The sequence below is a fragment of the Phalacrocorax aristotelis genome, chromosome 26, assembly GCF_949628215.1.
Source record: "Phalacrocorax aristotelis chromosome 26, bGulAri2.1, whole genome shotgun sequence".
Classification (NCBI taxonomy): Eukaryota; Metazoa; Chordata; class Aves; order Suliformes; family Phalacrocoracidae; genus Phalacrocorax; species Phalacrocorax aristotelis.
This window is the reverse complement of record NC_134301.1, coordinates 880,997-901,580: the sequence shown is the minus strand read 5'-3', so window position 1 is coordinate 901,580 and position 20,584 is coordinate 880,997. Positions and strand designations below refer to the sequence as shown.

At 63.5% G+C, this 20,584-nt stretch overlaps 2 protein-coding genes across 2 annotated transcripts; both read left to right on the top strand.

Annotated features, from left to right (window-relative positions):
• The first annotated feature begins 3,571 nt into the window (after positions 1-3,571).
• On the top strand, positions 3,572-6,282 carry LOC142048674 (acrosin-like). The gene is made up of 5 exons (XM_075075792.1): positions 3,572-3,719; positions 4,040-4,240; positions 4,579-4,844; positions 5,127-5,272; positions 5,738-6,282. The coding sequence occupies exons 1-5, from the start codon at positions 3,649-3,651 to the stop codon at positions 6,083-6,085; spliced, it is 1,032 nt and encodes a 343-aa protein (XP_074931893.1). The 5' UTR covers positions 3,572-3,648; the 3' UTR covers positions 6,086-6,282.
• A 5,523-nt stretch (positions 6,283-11,805) lies between these two features.
• On the top strand, positions 11,806-15,434 carry LOC142048671 (acrosin-like). The gene is made up of 5 exons (XM_075075788.1): positions 11,806-12,872; positions 13,193-13,393; positions 13,732-13,997; positions 14,280-14,425; positions 14,891-15,434. The coding sequence occupies exons 1-5, from the start codon at positions 12,619-12,621 to the stop codon at positions 15,236-15,238; spliced, it is 1,215 nt and encodes a 404-aa protein (XP_074931889.1). The 5' UTR covers positions 11,806-12,618; the 3' UTR covers positions 15,239-15,434.
• The last annotated feature ends 5,150 nt before the right edge of the window (positions 15,435-20,584 follow it).

Here is a 20,584-nt window from a genome sequence, read left to right as displayed (position 1 = left end):
AGGCAGTGCCCGAGGGGAGCTGTGTGGGCCATAATGCGGAGGGGAGTGCACTCGTGAGAGTGCCCGGGTGCCTGGTGGCTGCTCCTGGCTGAGAGGAGCACTTGCAGGTGACCAAGAGGTGTTTCTGCAGACCCTGAGCCCCTGCTCTCCTTTCCGCATGCAGGAGGAGAACCATCAGGGCACGCACGATGCCCTGCAAATGCTCAGCAGTAAGGCTGGTGTCCTCTCCTCTGCCCACGTCCCAGAGCTGCGCAGGCTGGGGCTCGGCGGTTTGAAGGGACCGCTGGAGGTCATCTTGTCTCGTCCAGCCCCGCTGCTCAAGGAGGGTCACCTCGCTCCGCTTGGCCAGCGGCTGCGGGCAGAAGCGTGACTGGGGAGGACATTTTCCCCAGGATATGGGGGTGTCCATCCCTTTGCCATGCGTGGCCCTGTGATTTGCCCGGTCTCCCAGTGCCCTGGGGCAGTGGGGCAGCAAGTGGGCATGGCCCTGGGGCTGGAGAGGGACGAGGGTGATACGCCGGTGGTTTTGCAGGTGGAAAAGCACTCTGCCCACATGGTGTCCTGGCTGCAGGAGTTTAACCAGGGGACTGAGGTAGTGCTGAAAGGGCTGGGGGAAAAGAGATGGGTGCCCACAGGCCCCGGGGTGGGAGGGCTGGAGAAGGGTGGCAGCGGACTCCGGGACTCAGACCCTTCCTTCTCCCAGGTGCTGCGTCAGCAAATAAAAAGTCTTGAAGAGGCACTGGAGGAGGAGGAGATGTGGTGAGTTGGGCCCCTCGCCCCACACAGGTGTCTAGGGTGGTCTCTGCAGCACCCAGAGCGATGGGGCTGCCAGTGCTGGAGCCAGGCAATGGTGTGGGGGGTATGTGCAGCACACGGTGTGACAGGGGAGCCCATTCCCTGCCTTCCTGGGGTGCTGTATGGTTGGAAGGGGACCCAATGCATGGCCCTGGAGGTCTGTAACTCGTCCAACCATGCCCTGTTGCCTGCAGCCAGCAGCAGAGGAAGAAGGAGGCAGAGGTGCCGGGGACTACACTGCCGGAGCTGGTGGAAGCACAGCTGGTAAGGGGGATGCCTGTGCCAGCCCCTGCCCTGGCCAGCGGGGTCTCCCTGGGAACCGGGGTCCATGGAGGTCACAGCCACGCACGGGCTATGCTCCTGCATGAGGCAGAGGCCAGTGGCACCGAGCAACTCCAGCTGTCCCGGCTGCGCTGCAGGGTGTGACAAGCGTCCTTGCTCTGTGTTGACCTGCAGGAGAGGGACATGCTGGCGAGGAGACGCGGCTTCATTTATTGGCTGCAGTGAGTGTCCCCAGTGGGTGCCGTGGGGCCCGCTCCCGGGCAGCGGCTGGCATGGGCCGGACCCCTGCTCCAGCCAGCAGGGCTCACAAGCTGGGGAGCAGCTGGCTGGCTGTGGGCTTTGCAGCTGGGAAGTGCTCAGCGTCGCTTTTCCCTGAGCCAGGGCTCTTTCCTGGGCTTGCGGCGTCTCGTGCACCACCCTGCCCTGGGGAGCAATGAGAAATGGCGGGGGAAGCAGGCTGTGGGGCTCCCAGAACACACCCTGCATCCCATAGGCAGGATCTGGTTGGGATGCATCCAGCCTGTCCTGCCTCCCATCCCTCTTCTGCCCCACAGGACGCTCATCCTGCTCTTGGTCAGCCTGCAGCTGGCTGTCGGCTTTGCTCTGGCTGCTGTTGTCCTCTACGCCTCCTGGTACGACCCCGAGCTCTTCCACCGCCTGCTGTTGCATGTGCTGTGTGAGACCAACATCGACCAGGCAATTGCACTGGGAAAGATCTTCCCCAGGGTCATGGACGGGCCGCTGCCCTTCTGACAGCCCCCCACCCTCAATAAAGCCTTTTCTACCTGAACCTCCATGTACTGGGGTGTGTTCGTTGGGGCGCGCGGAGAGGGTCTTGCCCCACACGCCAGTCCCTGCATACCCTCGAGGCCAGGGCCAGTCTCAGCTGCTAGGCACTGGGTGCCACCCCGCCGCCTGCCGCAAGCTGGGTCCCTGTGTGCCAGCCTCAGCTGCCGTCCCTCCTTCCCTCCGTCCCCGCACGGTATTGATGCCACTGTAGAACCAGGCAGAACCACCGTCTTCTCAGGCCACGGTAGATTTTATTCTCCACCATTGGAGGCTGGCAACCCTTTAGCAATGTCCTGGCCAGCCCCTGTAAGTGAGTCTGAGAGTACTGAGGGACAAGGAACTGGGGACACATTTCCTCGCAGGCCAGCCCCATGGCCCCCGCATGCTCCACTGCCTTCCTCCCCACAGCTCCCCACAACCCTGCAGGTACTCACCTGCCCTCTCACCTTACAGCCCCTATGGACCCCACGCGGCCCATCCCACGCCACAGCACCCAACCCTGTGTCCTTCTCCCTCCCCAAAGTCCCCATGACCTTGGTCTCCCCGCCTGCCCAGGCTCTCATCGCTGGTGGTCCCACAGCCCTGTGGCTCCTCGTCCCCATCCCCAGCGGTGCGCTCCCCATGGCCCCGTTGCTGGTCGCTCCCACGGGTCTCATTCTAGCAATCTCGTAGCCGCTGGCCCTGTCCCCAGGGCCCCGCCTCTGCTGACCCCACAGCCACCGCCCGGCACAGCCCCGGCTGCTCCCTGCCAGCTTCTCCAGCCGCTCGCAGGTTTGCCCTCCGAGGGCAAAGGCCCTGTCGCGTGGAGGCTGGAGCCACCCGACCTGCCAAGCCCTGAACGCGGCGCCGCTGCACGCAGCCGCTCCAAGGGTGCAGCTGAAGCACGTGGGTCACTGCCTGCCTGCCCCCTGCCCCCACCCCTTCCTCCTGCTGTCCCCCCGCGTGCCGCAGCTGCGCTCTGAGCAAGAGGGAGACCCCATTGCTCTTGGGAGCCCGCAAGCACAGTGCCTGCGGGGGCTAGAGCAGAGGGCTGCTCTTTATGTTTCCCCTTCCTGGGCTGTGGTTCCGCCTCGGGGCTGGATGCTGGATCCCGTTGGGGATGGATGCTTGAGCCCTGTGCTGGAGCCCACGCGGTGTGGCCGCCCGTGCACGTGCACACACCCATGGTCCCTGGTGAAAATGAGAGCCAGAGAGGGAGAGAACGCTTGGAGTTTTGGGAGGCTAGGCAGGCGCAGAGCCCCACTGTTGGTGCGGCTGTGAAAGGGCTGCCAAGGGCTGCTGAGGCCCAGCAATAGCTTTCAGTGCTGGCACCTTTTGTGTGGGAGCAGTTCTTGGACATTGTGAACTTTGGAGCCTGCCTCCGGTGAAAATGAGGCGCAGAGGCGGAGAGAGCGTTTGGGTGTTTGGGAGGCTAGGCAGGCACAGAGCCCCAGTGGGTTTTTCCTGCTAGGTTTTAGCAGGCAGTGCTCGGAGCCAGGCGCTGCTGCCTGCCACGGGGGGGCCTGCACACCCTCACCCTGCAAGCAGAGCATTCCACGGGGCCCTGTCGGGGGTGTCCGATCCCAGGTTCTGCATCCCCTCCTGCTCTGAACCCGCCATGACTCCCCCCCCCGCCTCCCCGAGAGCCCACCACGCCCAGTGCCCGGAACCAGCGACTCTGTGACATCAGCCCCAGGGCCGAGGGCTCCGCAGGCAGCACGAGCACTGCGGGCACTACGTCGCCTGCTGCACTGGTGGCGACGAGCCCTCCGGTCTTGCAGCTGCCACGTGCCGCTGTCGGCAATGGCTTTGCTGGCCGTCCTGGTCCTGCTGGCCGTGTGCTGGCCTGTGTACGGCACATGGGACAACTGTGGGTAAGTGGCCCGAGGCTCGGGGAGGGAGCTGGGGCACCCCTTAGGGCGTTCACTGGAGGGTGCCCGCTTGTCCTCTGTGACCGCCCCACAGCTTCCCGAGCCCTATGTGGGAGCCTCCTTTCCTCGCCGGCACCCAGGCTGCTGGCACAACTCGCCTACAGGGCTACAACAGGAACTGGGGCGGACGGACTCACGCCCCACGGCGTTCCCTGGCCCTGCTGGCCATGCAGCGCCTTGTGGGGAGGGAAGGCGGCTGACATTCAGCCTCAACAGCAGCCAGCCAGCCAGCCAGCGGGACAGTAAGGAGTTTCTGGTTACAGAGGGACCTGCGGGCTCCGGCCCATGGCTTCTCACTACGGCACGTCGCGCGTCGTGGGCGGCACAGACGCCCAGCCAGGGGCCTGGCCCTGGATCGTCAGCATCCAGGATCCTGGGAAAACAGGCACGGGGCATATATGCGGAGGGTCCCTCATCAGCCCACAGTGGGTCCTCACAGCAGCCCACTGCTTCATCAAGGCTAGGTAAGGAGGACCAGGCAACGGGGACAGCCCCACACCACCGGCAGGTACCACATCCGCAGCACCACGTGCTACTCCCATCCCGCTTCCTTGCCAGTACGCCCAGTGCCTGGGCACTGCAGAGCCCTCCTGAGACACTGCTCAGGACAAGGCTGGGCTCGTGCCGCTGCTTCCTAGCAGCCTCCAGCTCGACGTTCCTGCAGCCTAAGGTGTGCCAGGGCAGTCGCACCCTCCGTAGCGCTGCTTCCTGCTCTCCCCGGGCAAGCAGAAGGCAGGGAGCTGCTGGACTGCTGCAGCACGTGGCTCTGCTCCCCTCACCTCTCTCTCCATCTGCCTTCCAGGCACATCACCATGTGGCGCGTGGTGATCGGGGCCACTTGGTTGACTCAGCTGGGCCCCGAGGCCCAAGTGCGCAATATTAAGCGGCTCCTGGCTCACGAACACTACACTAGTGTCTCGGAGAGGAACGACATTGCGTTGCTGGAATTGGACCAGCCTGTCCAGTGCAGCTCCTACATACAGCTTGCCTGTGTGCCTGACGCCTCGCTGAGAGTGTCAGAGATGACAGCCTGCTACATCAGTGGCTGGGGTTCCACGACTGCAAGATGTGAGTTCCCAACGAGTACTCGTGTCCTGAGGGCAGGCTTGGCACGCTGGGGAGACCGGGCTTGGGCTTCCGGGCAGCAGAGGCGAAAGCCGGAGTCAGGCTGTGGGGACGTACGCCTAGAGAGAGGCGGGCCTGACCCTTTACCCAAAGCAAGACCGAAGGGACACAGCGGTACGATGCCTCTCAGGATGCAAAGCCAAGCCCTAGGGAAGGGGTTCACCCCGAGAGGGGGGGAGAACTGGCAGCCAGCTGCTGGGTCTTAATTCCTTTCTGTGCTCACAGCTGGAGGCTCGACTGATGTCCTGCAGGAGGCCAAGGTCCGCCTCATTGACGTCAACCTCTGCAACAGCAGCTGGTGGTATAGAGGGGCCATCCACAGCCACAACTTGTGTGCCGGCTATGCGCAGGGTGGCATCGACACCTGCCAGGTGGGAGTGCGCTACAAGTCAAGCCCCAGCAGCACAGGCAGCCCTGGCACCACCGCCCAGGCGTACCCTGGCGTGCGCTTTGCTTGCCAGGTCACCCTCCCACCGCTCTTGGGGCTGGCGCTCACCTCCCCTTCCCCAGCTGCACGTCCCTGCCCAGTGCCCCCCTTGTCCCGGAGGCCTGCGACTCTGCCCAGAAAGCCCAGCCAATGCTCTTGGCACATCCCGGTCCTGCAACAGCCGCCTGCCACATACCCAGCATCAGAGGGGAGAGATGAGATGAGAGCCCTGCCTTGCAGGCCCATCGCCCCTTCCTAGAAAAGCTTCTCTAGGCTCCAGCGCCTCAGCAGAGCCGTGCTCTGCGCTACATACAGCTCCGGCAGGTGCTGAGAGACAGGAGGAGACAGCCACAGTGCTGGCAGAGGCCACCCAACACCACCCTAAGCCGCTCTTAATCCTCCGCTGCAGGGTGACAGCGGTGGTCCTCTCGTCTGCAAAGACAACAACGCTGACTACTTCTGGCTTGTCGGAGTGACGAGCTGGGGGAAAGGCTGTGCCAGAGCAAAACAGCCCGGAGTCTACACCTCCACTCAGCACTTTTACGACTGGATCTCGGTGCAGATGGGCCTGCGCCCAGCAGTAACGGCTACTCCAGCGCCACGGCCAGGCTTCACCTCAACCCCCTTTCAGAGGCCGAGGCCAACACCAACGCAACCGGGCAGGTTTACGCCCTGCCCATTTCCACGCCAGAAGCTGGTGGAATTCTTTAATGTGCTGCAGGAGCTCCTGCAGGTCCTGAGGGGAAAAAGGGCTTGAGCAGCAGCATGAAGAGCACGCAGCGCAGGCTGCGGTGTACCACGACCGTTTCCCCCTGGGGCAACGCCTGCTGCTGCAACGGCCGCCTCAGTGTCTAAGGCCTGCTCTGTCCTGCCCGTGCTCCTCGAGTGCCCGCAAACGCTGAAGGTGACTTAGTTCTGGAAATAAAGTTGCCAGTTTTCACAGACAAGCACGCTTCGGTCCAATTCAGTCTCCTGCGCAAGGCAAGGACCTCCACGGCCGGCGCCTGCAAAGGGAGGCTGCAGGCAGCCGCGTAGGGCACAAAGGGGCTCAGAAACTCACTCAAAAGGGCCGAAAGCGTGCCAGGTCTGAGAGGAGGGTGCTCAGCGCCACCGTGGGATTGTTATCCCAAAAAGCGCATTCGTTTGCCCGGTGTGCAAAACGCAATGTCCTGGCACGGCCCCGGCTGCTCCCTGCCAGCTTCTCCAGCCGCTCGCAGGTTTGCCCTCCGAGGGCAAAGGCCCTGTCGCGTGGAGGCTGGAGCCACCCGACCTGCCAAGCCCTGAACGCGGCGCCGCTGCACGCAGCCGCTCCAAGGGTGCAGCTGAAGCACGTGGGTCACTGCCTGCCTGCCCCCTGCCCCCACCCCTTCCTCCTGCTGTCCCCCCGCGTGCCGCAGCTGCGCTCTGAGCAAGAGGGAGACCCCATTGCTCTTGGGAGCCCGCAAGCACAGTGCCTGCGGGGGCTAGAGCAGAGGGCTGCTCTTTATGTTTCCCCTTCCTGGGCTGTGGTTCCGCCTCGGGGCTGGATGCTGGATCCCGTTGGGGATGGATGCTTGAGCCCTGTGCTGGAGCCCACGCGGTGTGGCCGCCCGTGCACGTGCACACACCCATGGTCCCTGGTGAAAATGAGAGCCAGAGAGGGAGAGAACGCTTGGAGTTTTGGGAGGCTAGGCAGGCGCAGAGCCCCACTGTTGGTGCGGCTGTGAAAGGGCTGCCAAGGGCTGCTGAGGCCCAGCAATAGCTTTCAGTGCTGGCACCTTTTGTGTGGGAGCAGTTCTTGGACATTGTGAACTTTGGAGCCTGCCTCCGGTGAAAATGAGGCGCAGAGAGCGAGAGGCATCGAGAGGGACGAGGGTGATACGCCGGTTGTTTTGCAGGTGGAAAAGCACTCTGCCCACATGGTGTCCTGGCTGCACGAGGTTAAGCAGGAAAATGAGGGAGTGCTGAAAGGGCTAGGGGAAAAGAGATGGGTGCCCACAGGCCCCGGGGTAGGGGGGCTCCACAGCGTGCGTTCCTTGGCAAAAAAGCGCTCTTATGGCAGAGTCTCTGGCTCGGCTTCAGGAAGCTGTGGCGCCTCCTGCCAGGTAAGGGGGGGTGGGATTCGCTCCTTAAGTAGCTTGTTTACCACCAAAATTGACACTTTGGTGAGATGGTCTGCCGGAGCAAGCACGAGGAGCACTGTCAGGCCTTCCCAAAGGAGATTGTCCCACGGGAGAGCTGGCAGAATTTCTTGCTTCTTTGAGTCACTTTGGAGAGAGCCCGACCCGAAGGTTGGGCTCTTTAACCCAGCCACATTCAGCAGAGCATCCTCCAGGTGTCCGTCTCACCCCCCTGGCTCTCCGAGAGGTATGCAGGCAGCAAAGGCACCTTCTGCCAAAGTGCTCCACGCTTCAGCCTGCCACCCTGGGGAGGTCACTCGGGAAGAGCCGCAGGGTGTTGAGCCACCTCGGTGTCCTCTAGAGCTGGGCTGCATGTAGATGTAGGCCACACCCAGAGAGCACCAACTTGCCGGGCTTTGTGGGATGCCTGTGACGCAACCGGGGCGTAGCTGCGTGGCCATTCCCGTGTCACCCTGATTATTGTTGCCAGAGTGTGTACGCATGGGACCCACGCTAAGGGGGACGTGAAGATCCACATCTTCTCCCTAGTAATGCTCTAGGCTTCAGTCAAAGCCCACACCCGTCAGTTCCCCCCTGCAGACCCCGACCCCTCAGCTCCCCTCTTCAGACACATCGACTCCCTTCAGTTCCTCTCACGGTCCCTCCCTCCTTCTCCTCAGGTCCCCCCTGCACACCCTCCATTGCCTTCACTTCTCGGCAGGCACCCCATCATCTCAGTTCTCTCCAGACACCCCCAGCCCCCGCTGTTCCCCCTACCCAGACCCTCCTGATCCCGCCAGCTGCCCCCAGAAAGCCCGCTCCTTTCAGGTACCCCAGGTACCTATTCCCCTCAAGGTCCTGCTTCCTCCAGAACCCCCCTGGCCCGGTCCCTGGCCAGGCCCCACACTCATGATGCTGGGCAAGTCAGCCTACTTGGGGTCAGGTGTGGCTGGGGGGCATTTTCGAGGGATTTGGGCAATGGGAGGGAGTTATTCTGCCTGCCACAGTCTGGGCGGAGGGCGATGGTGGGGAGCTGTTCCCCCCAAACAGGGGGGAGGCTGAGGGTGGGGACTTGTTGCCTCCCCACCCGGGAGTGGTGACACCACAGAAGAACATAGCAAGGCAGCTGGGGACAATTCACAGGGAAAACTAAGTCCAGCCGGTTGCACCGAGCACCGGCAAGGCCGGTTTGCTCCTTCCGGTGGTTCCTGCTGGAGATTGTTCCCGTTTCAGCCCGAGAGCGGTGCTGTGGCAGAGGTTTGCTCTCCCGCGAGCGAGCAAAGGCAGAAAGGCGTGCAGAGGAGCCTGAGCAGGGCTCAAATGCAGCAGAGGGGGGCGTGGGGGAGGGCAGCCAGGAGGGGGCGAGGCCGGTGTGACTGCCGCCGCTGCGGGCCCCGGGAGCACTGCCGACGGGGCGGGGCCGGCTGTGAGGAGCCATGATGGGTGTGTGAGCGGCCACGCAGCACAGGGCGCTCGCAACCGACCCCGCCCCTTGCAGCAGGAGCTGCTTGCTCGTTGGTAGAGCAGAAGGCCGGAGGGCGCTGATTGGCTGCTGCACCCTATAGGAGGGTGGTTGAGCAGGGGTGGGTAGGTGGTGCTTGCAGGGGGTGTTGGGTGCAGGGTGTGGTCAGAGGTGGGCCGTGTGCAGAGTGAGGCCTGAGGGTGCCCCTGCCTGGCGCCCCCCGGCCGGTGCCTGCGAGGCCGGAGAAGAGAGGGGGCACGAGGGAGAAGGCAGTGCCCGAGGGGAGCTGTGTGGGCCATAATGCGGAGGGGAGTGCACTCGTGAGAGTGCCCGGGTGCCTGGTGGCTGCTCCTGGCTGAGAGGAGCACTTGCAGGTGACCAAGAGGTGTTTCTGCAGACCCTGAGCCCCTGCTCTCCTTTCCGCATGCAGGAGGAGAACCATCAGGGCACGCACGATGCCCTGCAGATGCTCAGCAGTAAGGCTGCTGTCCTCTCCTCTGCCCACGTACCAGAGCTGCGCAGGCTGGGGCTCGGCGGTTTGAAGGGACCGCTGGAGGTCATCTTGTCTCGTCCAGCCCCGCTGCTCAAGGAGGGTCACCTCGCTCCGCTTGGCCAGCGGCTGCGGGCAGAAGCGTGACTGGGAGGACATTTTTCCCAGGATATGGGGGTGTCCATCCCTTTGCCATGCGTGGCCCTGTGATTTGCCCGGTCTCCCAGTGCCCTGGGGCAGTGGGGCAGCAAGTGGGCATGGCCCTGGGGCTGGAGAGGGACGAGGGTGATACGCCGGTGGTTTTGCAGGTGGAAAAGCACTCTGCCCACATGGTGTCCTGGCTGCAGGAGTTTAACCAGGGGACTGAGGTAGTGCTGAAAGGGCTGGGGGAAAAGAGATGGGTGCCCACAGGCCCCGGGGTGGGAGGGCTGGAGAAGGGTGGCAGCGGACTCCGGGACTCAGAACCTTCCTTCTCCCAGGTGCTGCGTCAGCAAATAAAAAGTCTTGAAGAGGCACTGGAGGAGGAGGAGATGTGGTGAGTTGGGCCCCTCGCCCCACACAGGTGTCTAGGGTGGTCTCTGCAGCACCCAGAGCGATGGGGCTGCCAGTGCTGGAGCCAGGCAATGGTGTGGGGGGTATGTGCAGCACACGGTGTGACAGGGGAGCCCATTCCCTGCCTTCCTGGGGTGCTGTATGGTTGGAAGGGGACCCAATGCATGGCCCTGGAGGTCTGTAACTCGTCCAACCATGCCCTGTTGCCTGCAGCCAGCAGCAGAGGAAGAAGGAGGCAGAGGTGCCGGGGACTACACTGCCGGAGCTGGTGGAAGCACAGCTGGTAAGGGGGATGCCTGTGCCAGCCCCTGCCCTGGCCAGCGGGGTCTCCCTGGGAACTGGGGTCCATGGAGGTCACAGCCACGCACGGGCTATGCTCCTGCATGAGGCAGAGGCCAGTGGCACCGAGCAACTCCAGCTGTCCCGGCTGCGCTGCAGGGTGTGACAAGCGTCCTTGCTCTGTGTTGACCTGCAGGAGAGGGACATGCTGGCGAGGAGACGCGGCTTCATTTATTGGCTGCAGTGAGTGTCCCCAGTGGGTGCCGTGGGGCCCGCTCCCGGGCAGCGGCTGGCATGGGCCGGACCCCTGCTCCAGCCAGCAGGGCTCACAAGCTGGGGAGCAGCTGGCTGGCTGTGGGCTTTGCAGCTGGGAAGTGCTCAGCGTCGCTTTTCCCTGAGCCAGGGCTCTTTCCTGGGCTTGCGGCGTCTCGTGCACCACCCTGCCCTGGGGAGCAATGAGAAATGGCGGGGGAAGCAGGCTGTGGGGCTCCCAGAACACACCCTGCATCCCATAGGCAGGATCTGGTTGGGATGCATCCAGCCTGTCCTGCCTCCCATCCCTCTTCTGCCCCACAGGACGCTCATCCTGCTCTTGGTCAGCCTGCAGCTGGCTGTCGGCTTTGCTCTGGCTGCTGTTGTCCTCTACGCCTCCTGGTACGACCCCGAGCTCTTCCACCGCCTGCTGTTGCATGTGCTGTGTGAGACCAACATCGACCAGGCAATTGCACTGGGGAAGATCTTCCCCAGGGTCATGGACGGGCCGCTGCCCTTCTGACAGCCCCCCACCCTCAATAAAGCCTTTTCTACCTGAACCTCCATGTACTGGGGTGTGTTCGTTGGGGCACGCGGAGAGGGTCTTGCCCCACACGCCAGTCCCTGCATACCCTCGAGGCCAGGGCCAGTCTCAGCTGCTAGGCACTGGGTGCCACCCCGCCGCCTGCCGCAAGCTGGGTCCCTGCGTGCCAGCCTCAGCTGCCGTCCCTCCTTCCCTCCGTCCCCGCACGGTATTGATGCCACTGTAGAACCAGGCAGAACCACCGTCTTCTCAGGCCACGGTAGATTTTATTCTCCACCATTGGAGGCTGGCAACCCTTTAGCAATGTCCTGGCCAGCCCCTGTAAGTGAGTCTGAGAGTACTGAGGGACAAGGAACTGGGGACACATTTCCTCGCAGGCCAGCCCCATGGCCCCCGCATGCTCCACTGCCTTCCTCCCCACAGCTCCCCACAACCCTGCAGGTACTCACCTGCCCTCTCACCTTACAGCCCCTATGGACCCCACGCGGCCCATCCCACGCCACAGCACCCAACCCTGTGTCCTTCTCCCTCCCCAAAGTCCCCATGACCTTGGTCTCCCCGCCTGCCCAGGCTCTCATCGCTGGTGGTCCCACAGCCCTGTGGCTCCTCGTCCCCATCCCCAGCGGTGCGCTCCCCATGGCCCCGTTGCTGGTCGCTCCCACGGGTCTCATTCTAGCAATCTCGTAGCCGCTGGCCCTGTCCCCAGGGCCCCGCCTCTGCTGACCCCACAGCCACCGCCCGGCACAGCCCCGGCTGCTCCCTGCCAGCTTCTCCAGCCGCTCGCAGGTTTGCCCTCCGAGGGCAAAGGCCCTGTCGCGTGGAGGCTGGAGCCACCCGACCTGCCAAGCCCTGAACGCGGCGCCGCTGCACGCAGCCGCTCCAAGGGTGCAGCTGAAGCACGTGGGTCACTGCCTGCCTGCCCCCTGCCCCCACCCCTTCCTCCTGCTGTCCCCCCGCGTGCCGCAGCTGCGCTCTGAGCAAGAGGGAGACCCCATTGCTCTTGGGAGCCCGCAAGCACAGTGCCTGCGGGGGCTAGAGCAGAGGGCTGCTCTTTATGTTTCCCCTTCCTGGGCTGTGGTTCCGCCTCGGGGCTGGATGCTGGATCCCGTTGGGGATGGATGCTTGAGCCCTGTGCTGGAGCCCACGCGGTGTGGCCGCCCGTGCACGTGCACACACCCATGGTCCCTGGTGAAAATGAGAGCCAGAGAGGGAGAGAACGCTTGGAGTTTTGGGAGGCTAGGCAGGCGCAGAGCCCCACTGTTGGTGCGGCTGTGAAAGGGCTGCCAAGGGCTGCTGAGGCCCAGCAATAGCTTTCAGTGCTGGCACCTTTTGTGTGGGAGCAGTTCTTGGACATTGTGAACTTTGGAGCCTGCCTCCGGTGAAAATGAGGCGCAGAGGCGGAGAGAGCGTTCGGGTGTTTGGGAGGCTAGGCAGGCACAGAGCCCCAGTGGGTTTTTCCTGCTAGGTTTTAGCAGGCAGTGCTCAGAGCCAGGCGCTGCTGCCTGCCACGGGGGGGCCTGCACACCCTCACCCTGCAAGCAGAGCATTCCACGGGGCCCTGTCGGGGGTGTCCGATCCCAGGTTCTGCATCCCCTCCTGCTCTGAACCCGCCATGACTCCCCCCCGCCTCCCCGAGAGCCCACCACGCCCAGTGCCCGGAACCAGCGACTCTGTGACATCAGCCCCAGGGCCGAGGGCTCCGCAGGCAGCGCGAGCACTGCGGGCACTACGTCGCCTGCTGCACTGGTGGCGACGAGCCCTCCGGTCTTGCAGCTGCCACGTGCCGCTGTCGGCAATGGCTTTGCTGGCCGTCCTGGTCCTGCTGGCCGTGTGCTGGCCTGTGTACGGCACATGGGACAACTGTGGGTAAGTGGCCCGAGGCTCGGGGAGGGAGCTGGGGCACCCCTTAGGGCGTTCACTGGAGGGTGCCCGCTTGTCCTCTGTGACCGCCCCACAGCTTCCCGAGCCCTATGTGGGAGCCTCCTTTCCTCGCCGGCACCCAGGCTGCTGGCACAACTCGCCTACAGGGCTACAACAGGAACTGGGGCGGACGGACTCACGCCCCACGGCGTTCCCTGGCCCTGCTGGCCATGCAGCGCCTTGTGGGGAGGGAAGGCGGCTGACATTCAGCCTCAACAGCAGCCAGCCAGCCAGCCAGCGGGACAGTAAGGAGTTTCTGGTTACAGAGGGACCTGCGGGCTCCGGCCCATGGCTTCTCACTACGGCACGTCGCGCGTCGTGGGCGGCACAGACGCCCAGCCAGGGGCCTGGCCCTGGATCGTCAGCATCCAGGATCCTGGGAAAACAGGCACGGGGCATATATGCGGAGGGTCCCTCATCAGCCCACAGTGGGTCCTCACAGCAGCCCACTGCTTCATCAAGGCTAGGTAAGGAGGACCAGGCAATGGGGACAGCCCCACACCACCGGCAGGTACCACATCCGCAGCACCACGTGCTACTCCCATCCCGCTTCCTTGCCAGTACGCCCAGTGCCTGGGCACTGCAGAGCCCTCCTGAGACACTGCTCAGGACAAGGCTGGGCTCGTGCCGCTGCTTCCTAGCAGCCTCCAGCTTGACGTTCCTGCAGCCTAAGGCGTGCCAGGGCAGTCGCACCCTCCGTAGCGCTGCTTCCCGCTCTCCCCGGGCAAGCAGAAGGCAGGGAGCTGCTGGACTGCTGCAGCACGTGGCTCTGCTCCCCTCACCTCTCTCTCCATCTGCCTTCCAGGCACATCACCATGTGGCGCGTGGTGATCGGGGCCACTCGGTTGACTCAGCTGGGCCCCGAGGCCCAAGTGCGCAATATTAAGCGGCTCCTGGCTCACGAACACTACACTAGTGTCTCGGAGAGGAACGACATTGCGTTGCTGGAATTGGACCAGCCTGTCCAGTGCAGCTCCTACATACAGCTTGCCTGTGTGCCTGACGCCTCGCTGAGAGTGTCAGAGATGACAGCCTGCTACATCAGTGGCTGGGGTTCCACGACTGCAAGATGTGAGTTCCCAACGAGTACTCGTGTCCTGAGGGCAGGCTTGGCACGCTGGGGAGACCGGGCTTGGGCTTCCGGGCAGCAGAGGCGAAAGCCGGAGTCAGGCTGTGGGGACGTACGCCTAGAGAGAGGCGGGCCTGACCCTTTACCCAAAGCAAGACCGAAGGGACACAGCGGTACGATGCCTCTCAGGATGCAAAGCCAAGCCCTAGGGAAGGGGTTCACCCCGAGAGGGGGGGAGAACTGGCAGCCAGCTGCTGGGTCTTAATTCCTTTCTCTGCTCACAGCTGGAGGCTCGACTGATGTCCTGCAGGAGGCCAAGGTCCGCCTCATTGACGTCAACCTCTGCAACAGCAGCTGGTGGTATAGAGGGGCCATCCACAGCCACAACTTGTGTGCCGGCTATGCGCAGGGTGGCATCGACACCTGCCAGGTGGGAGCGCGCTACAAGTCAAGCCCCAGCAGCACAGGCAGCCCTGGCACCACCGCCCAGGCGTACCCTGGCGTGCGCTTTGCTTGCCAGGTCACCCTCCCACCGCTCTTGGGGCTGGCGCTCACCTCCCCTTCCCCAGCTGCACGTCCCTGCCCAGTGCCCCCCTTGTCCCGGAGGCCTGCGACTCTGCCCAGAAAGCCCAGCCAATGCTCTTGGCACATCCCGGTCCTGCAACAGCCGCCTGCCACATACCCAGCATCAGAGGGGAGAGATGAGATGAGAGCCCTGCCTTGCAGGCCCATCGCCCCTTCCTAGAAAAGCTTCTCTAGGCTCCAGCGCCTCAGCAGAGCCGTGCTCTGCGCTACATACAGCTCCGGCAGGTGCTGAGAGACAGGAGGAGACAGCCACAGTGCTGGCAGAGGCCACCCAACACCACCCTAAGCCGCTCTTAATCCTCCGCTGCAGGGTGACAGCGGTGGTCCTCTCGTCTGCAAAGACAACAACGCGGACTACTTCTGGCTTGTCGGAGTGACGAGCTGGGGGAAAGGCTGTGCCAGAGCAAAACAGCCCGGAGTCTACACCTCCACTCAGCACTTTTACGACTGGATCTCGGTGCAGATGGGCCTGCGCCCAGCAGTAACGGCTACTCCAGCGCCACGGCCAGGCTTCACCTCAACCCCCTTTCAGAGGCCGAGGCCAACACCAACGCAACCGGGCAGGTTTACGCCCTGCCCATTTCCACGCCAGAAGCTGGTGGAATTCTTTAATGTGCTGCAGGAGCTCCTGCAGGTCCTGAGGGGAAAAAGGGCTTGAGCAGCAGCATGAAGAGCACGCAGCGCAGGCTGCGGTGTACCACGACCGTTTCCCCCTGGGGCAACGCCTGCTGCTGCAACGGCCGCCTCAGTGTCTAAGGCCTGCTCTGTCCTGCCCGTGCTCCTCGAGTGCCCGCAAACGCTGAAGGTGACTTAGTTCTGGAAATAAAGTTGCCAGTTTTCACAGACAAGCACGCTTCGGTCCAATTCAGTCTCCTGCGCAAGGCAAGGACCTCCACGGCCGGCGCCTGCAAAGGGAGGCTGCAGGCAGCCGCGTAGGGCACAAAGGGGCTCAGAAACTCACTCAAAAGGGCCGAAAGCGTGCCAGGTCTGAGAGGAGGGTGCTCAGCGCCACCGTGGGATTGTTATCCCAAAAAGCGCATTCGTTTGCCCGGTGTGCAAAACGCAATGTCCTGGCACGGCCCCGGCTGCTCCCTGCCAGCTTCTCCAGCCGCTCGCAGGTTTGCCCTCCGAGGGCAGAGGCCCTGTCGCGTGGAGGCTGGAGCCACCCGACCTGCCAAGCCCTGAACGCGGCGCCGCTGCACGCAGCCGCTCCAAGGGTGCAGCTGAAGCACGTGGGTCACTGCCTGCCTGCCCCCTGCCCCCACCCCTTCCTCCTGCTGTCCCCCCGCGTGCCGCAGCTGCGCTCTGAGCAAGAGGGAGACCCCATTGCTCTTGGGAGCCCGCAAGCACAGTGCCTGCGGGGGCTAGAGCAGAGGGCTGCTCTTTATGTTTCCCCTTCCTGGGCTGTGGTTCCGCCTCGGGGCTGGATGCTGGATCCCGTTGGGGATGGATGCTTGAGCCCTGTGCTGGAGCCCACGCGGTGTGGCCGCCCGTGCACGTGCACACACCCATGGTCCCTGGTGAAAATGAGAGCCAGAGAGGGAGAGAACGCTTGGAGTTTTGGGAGGCTAGGCAGGCGCAGAGCCCCACTGTTGGTGCGGCTGTGAAAGGGCTGCCAAGGGCTGCTGAGGCCCAGCAATAGCTTTCAGTGCTGGCACCTTTTGTGTGGGAGCAGTTCTTGGACATTGTGAACTTTGGAGCCTGCCTCCGGTGAAAATGAGGCGCAGAGAGCGAGAGGCATCGAGAGGGACGAGGGTGATACGCCGGTTGTTTTGCAGGTGGAAAAGCACTCTGCCCACATGGTGTCCTGGCTGCACGAGGTTAAGCAGGAAAATGAGGGAGTGCTGAAAGGGCTGGGGGAAAAGAGATGGGTGCCCACAGGCCCCGGGGTAGGAGAGCTCCACAGCGTGCGTTCCTTGGCAAAAAAGCGCTCTTATGGCAGAGTCTCTGGCTCGGCTTCAGGAAGCTGTGGCGCCTCCTGCCAGGTAAGGGGGAGTGGGATTCGCTCCTTAAGTAGCTTGTTTACCACCAAAATTGACACTTTGGTGAGATGGTCTGCTGGAGCAAGCACGAGGAGCACTGTCAGGCCTTCCCAAAGGAGATTGTCCCACGGGAGAGCTGGCAGAATTTCTTGCTTCTTTGAGTCACTTTGGAGAGAGCCCGACCCGAAGGTTGGGCTCTTTAACCCAGCCACATTCAGCAGAGCATCCTCCAGGTGTCCGTCTCACCCCCCTGGCTCTCCGAGAGGTATGCAGGCAGCAAAGGCACCTTCTGCCAAAGTGCTCCACGCTTCAGCCTGCCACCCTGGGGAGGTCACTCGGGAAGAGCCGCAGGGTGTTGAGCCACCTCGGTGTCCTCTAGAGCTGGGCTGCATGTAGATGTAGGCCACACCCAGAGAGCACCAACTTGCCGGGCTTTGTGGGATGCCTGTGACGCAACCGGGGCGTAGCTGCGTGGCCATTCCCGTGTCACCCTGATTATTGTTGCCAGGGTGTGTACGCATGGGACCCACGCTAAGGGGGACGTGAAGATCCACATCTTCCCCCTAGTAATGCTCTAGGCTTCAGTCAAAGCCCACACCCGTCAGTTCCCCCCTGCAGACCCCGACCCCTCAGCTCCCCTCTTCAGACACATCGACTCCCTTCAGTTCCTCTCACGGTCCCTCCCTCCTTCTCCTCAGGTCCCCCCTGCACACCCTCCATTGCCTTCACTTCTCGGCAGGCACCCCATCATCTCAGTTCTCTCCAGACACCCCCAGCCCCCGCAGTTCCCCCTACCCAGACCCTCCTGATCCCGCCAGCTGCCCCCAGAAAGCCCGCTCCTTTCAGGTACCCCAGGTACCTATTCCCCTCAAGGTCCTGCTTCCTCCAGAACCCCCCTGGCCCGGTCCCTGGCCAGGCCCCACACTCATGATGCTGGGCAAGTCAGCCTACTTGGGGTCAGGTGTGGCTGGGGGGCATTTTCGACGGATTTGGGCAATGGGAGGGAGTTATTCTGCCTGCCACAGTCTGGGCGGAGGGCGATGGTGGGGAGCTGTTCCCCCCAAACAGGGGGGAGGCTGAGGGTGGGGACTTGTTGCCTCCCCACCCGGGAGTGGTGACACCACAGAAGAACATAGCAAGGCAGCTGGGGACAATTCACAGGGAAAACTAAGTCCAGCCGGTTGCACCGAGCACCGGCAAGGCCGGTTTGCTCCTTCCGGTGGTTCCTGCTGGAGATTGTTCCCGTTTCGGCCCGAGAGCGGTGCTGTGGCAGAGGTTTGCTCTCCCGCGAGCGAGCAAAGGCAGAAAGGCGTGCAGAGGAGCCTGAGCAGGGCTCAAATGCAGCAGAGGGGGGCGTGGGGGAGGGCAGCCAGGAGGGGGCGAGGCCGGTGTGACTGCCGCCGCTGCGGGCCCCGGGAGCACTGCCGACGGGGCGGGGCCGGCTGTGAGGAGCCATGATGGGTGTGTGAGCGGCCACGCAGCACAGGGCGCTCGCAACCGACCCCGCCCCTTGCAGCAGGAGCTGCTTGCTCGTTGGTAGAGCAGAAGGCCGGAGGGCGCTGATTGGCTGCTGCACCCTATAGGAGGGTGGTTGAGCAGGGGTGGGTAGGTGGTGCTTGCAGGGGGTGTTGGGTGCAGGGTGTGGTCAGAGGTGGGCCGTGTGCAGAGTGAGGCCTGAGGGTGCCCCTGCCTGGCGCCCCCCGGCCGGTGCCTGCGAGGCCGGAGAAGAGAGGGGGCACGAGGGAGAAGGCAGTGCCCGAGGGGAGCTGTGTGGGCCATAATGCGGAGGGGAGTGCACTCGTGAGAGTGCCCGGGTGCCTGGTGGCTGCTCCTGGCTGAGAGGAGCACTTGCAGGTGACCAAGAGGTGTTTCTGCAGACCCTGAGCCCCTGCTCTCCTTTCCGCATGCAGGAGGAGAACCATCAGGGCACGCACGATGCCCTGCAAATGCTCAGCAGTAAGGCTGGTGTCCTCTCCTCTGCCCACGTCCCAGAGCTGCGCAGGCTGGGGCTCGGCGGTTTGAAGGGACCGCTGGAGGTCATCTTGTCTCGTCCAGCCCCGCTGCTCAAGGAGGGTCACCTCGCTCCGCTTGGCCAGCGGCTGCGGGCAGAAGCGTGACTGGGGAGGACATTTTCCCCAGGATATGGGGGTGTCCATCCCTTTGCCATGCGTGGCCCTGTGATTTGCCCGGTCTCCCAGTGCCCTGGGGCAGTGGGGCAGCAAGTGGGCATGGCCCTGGGGCTGGAGAGGGACGAGGGTGATACGCCGGTGGTTTTGCAGGTGGAAAAGCACTCTGCCCACATGGTGTCCTGGCTGCAGGAGTTTAACCAGGGGACTGAGGTAGTGCTGAAAGGGCTGGGGGAAAAGAGATGGGTGCCCACAGGCCCCGGGGTGGGAGGGCTGGAGAAGGGTGGCAGCGGACTCCGGGACTCAGACCCTTCCTTCTCCCAGGTGCTGCGTCAGCAAATAAAAAGTCTTGAAGAGGCACTGGAGGAGGAGGAGATGTGGTGAGTTGGGCCCCTCGCCCCACACAGGTGTCTAGGGTGGTCTCTGCAGCACCCAGAGCGATGGGGCTGCCAGTGCTGGAGCCAGGCAATGGTGTGGGGGGTATGTGCAGCACACGGTGTGACAGGGGAGCCCATTCCCTGCCTTCCTGGGGTGCTGTATGGTTGGAAGGGGACCCAATGCATGGCCCTGGAGGTCTGTAACTCGTCCAACCATGCCCTGTTGCCTGCAGCCAGCAGCAGAGGAAGAAGGAGGCAGAGGTGCCGGGGACTACACTGCCGGAGCTGGTGGAAGCACAGCTGGTAAGGGGGATGCCTGTGCCAGCCCCTGCCCTGGCCAGCGGGGTCTCCCTGGGAACCGGGGTCCATGGAGGTCACAGCCACGCACGGGCTATGCTCCTGCATGAGGCAGAGGCCAGTGGCACCGAGCAACTCCAGCTGTCCCGGCTGCGCTGCAGGGTGTGACAAGCGTCCTTGCTCTGTGTTGACCTGCAGGAGAGGGACATGCTGGCGAGGAGACGCGGCTTCATTTATTGGCTGCAGTGAGTGTCCCCAGTGGGTGCCATGGGGCCCGCTCCCGGGCAGCGGCTGGCATGGGCCGGACCCCTGCTCCAGCCAGCAGGGCTCACAAGCTGGGGAGCAGCTGGCTGGCTGTGGGCTTTGCAGCTGGGAAGTGCTCAGCGTCGCTTTTCCCTGAGCCAGGGCTCTTTCCTGGGCTTGCGGCGTCTCGTGCACCACCCTGCCCTGGGGAGCAATGAGAAATGGCGGGGGAAGCAGGCTGTGGGGCTCCCAGAACACACCCTGCATCCCATAGGCAGGATCTGGTTGGGATGCATCCAGCCTGTCCTGCCTCCCATCCCTCTTCTGCCCCACAGGACGCTCATCCTGCTCTTGGTCAGCCTGCAGCTGGCTGTCGGCTTTGCTCTGGCTGCTGTTGTCCTCTACGCCTCCTGGTACGACCCCGAGCTCTTCCACCGCCTGCTGTTGCATGTGCTGTGTGAGACCAACATCGACCAGGCAATTGCACTGGGAAAGATCTTCCCCAGGGTCATGGACGGGCCGCTGCCCTTCTGACAGCCCCCCACCCTCAATAAAGCCTTTTCTACCTGAACCTCCATGTACTGGGGTGTGTTCGTTGGGGCGCGCGGAGAGGGTCTTGCCCCACACGCCAGTCCCTGCATACCCTCGAGGCCAGGGCCAGTCTCAGCTGCTAGGCACTGGGTGCCACCCCGCCGCCTGCCGCAAGCTGGGTCCCTGTGTGCCAGCCTCAGCTGCCGTCCCTCCTTCCCTCCGTCCCCGCACGGTATTGATGCCACTGTAGAACCAGGCAGAACCACCGTCTTCTCAGGCCACGGTAGATTTTATTCTCCACCATTGGAGGCTGGCAACCCTTTAGCAATGTCCTGGCCAGCCCCTGTAAGTGAGTCTGAGAGTACTGAGGGACAAGGAACTGGGGACACATTTCCTCGCAGGCCAGCCCCATGGCCCCCGCATGCTCCACTGCCTTCCTCCCCACAGC

What these genes read in the sequence shown, in the direction of transcription:
- LOC142048674 (XM_075075792.1), top strand. Translation starts at nt 3,649, where the DNA reads ATGGCTTTGCTGGCCGTCCTGGTCCTGCTGGCCGTGTGCTGGCCTGTG. An exon ending in GGCACATGGGACAACTGTGG is followed by an intron (nt 3,720 to 4,039) that starts GTAAGTGGCCCG and finishes TTCTGGTTACAG; the next exon opens with AGGGACCTGCGGGCTCCGGC. An exon ending in GTGGCATCGACACCTGCCAG is followed by an intron (nt 5,273 to 5,737) that starts GTGGGAGTGCGC and finishes CCTCCGCTGCAG; the next exon opens with GGTGACAGCGGTGGTCCTCT.
- LOC142048671 (XM_075075788.1), top strand. Translation starts at nt 12,619, where the DNA reads ATGACTCCCCCCCGCCTCCCCGAGAGCCCACCACGCCCAGTGCCCGGA. An exon ending in CACTGCTTCATCAAGGCTAG is followed by an intron (nt 13,394 to 13,731) that starts GTAAGGAGGACC and finishes TCTGCCTTCCAG; the next exon opens with GCACATCACCATGTGGCGCG. An exon ending in GGGTTCCACGACTGCAAGAT is followed by an intron (nt 13,998 to 14,279) that starts GTGAGTTCCCAA and finishes CTCTGCTCACAG; the next exon opens with CTGGAGGCTCGACTGATGTC.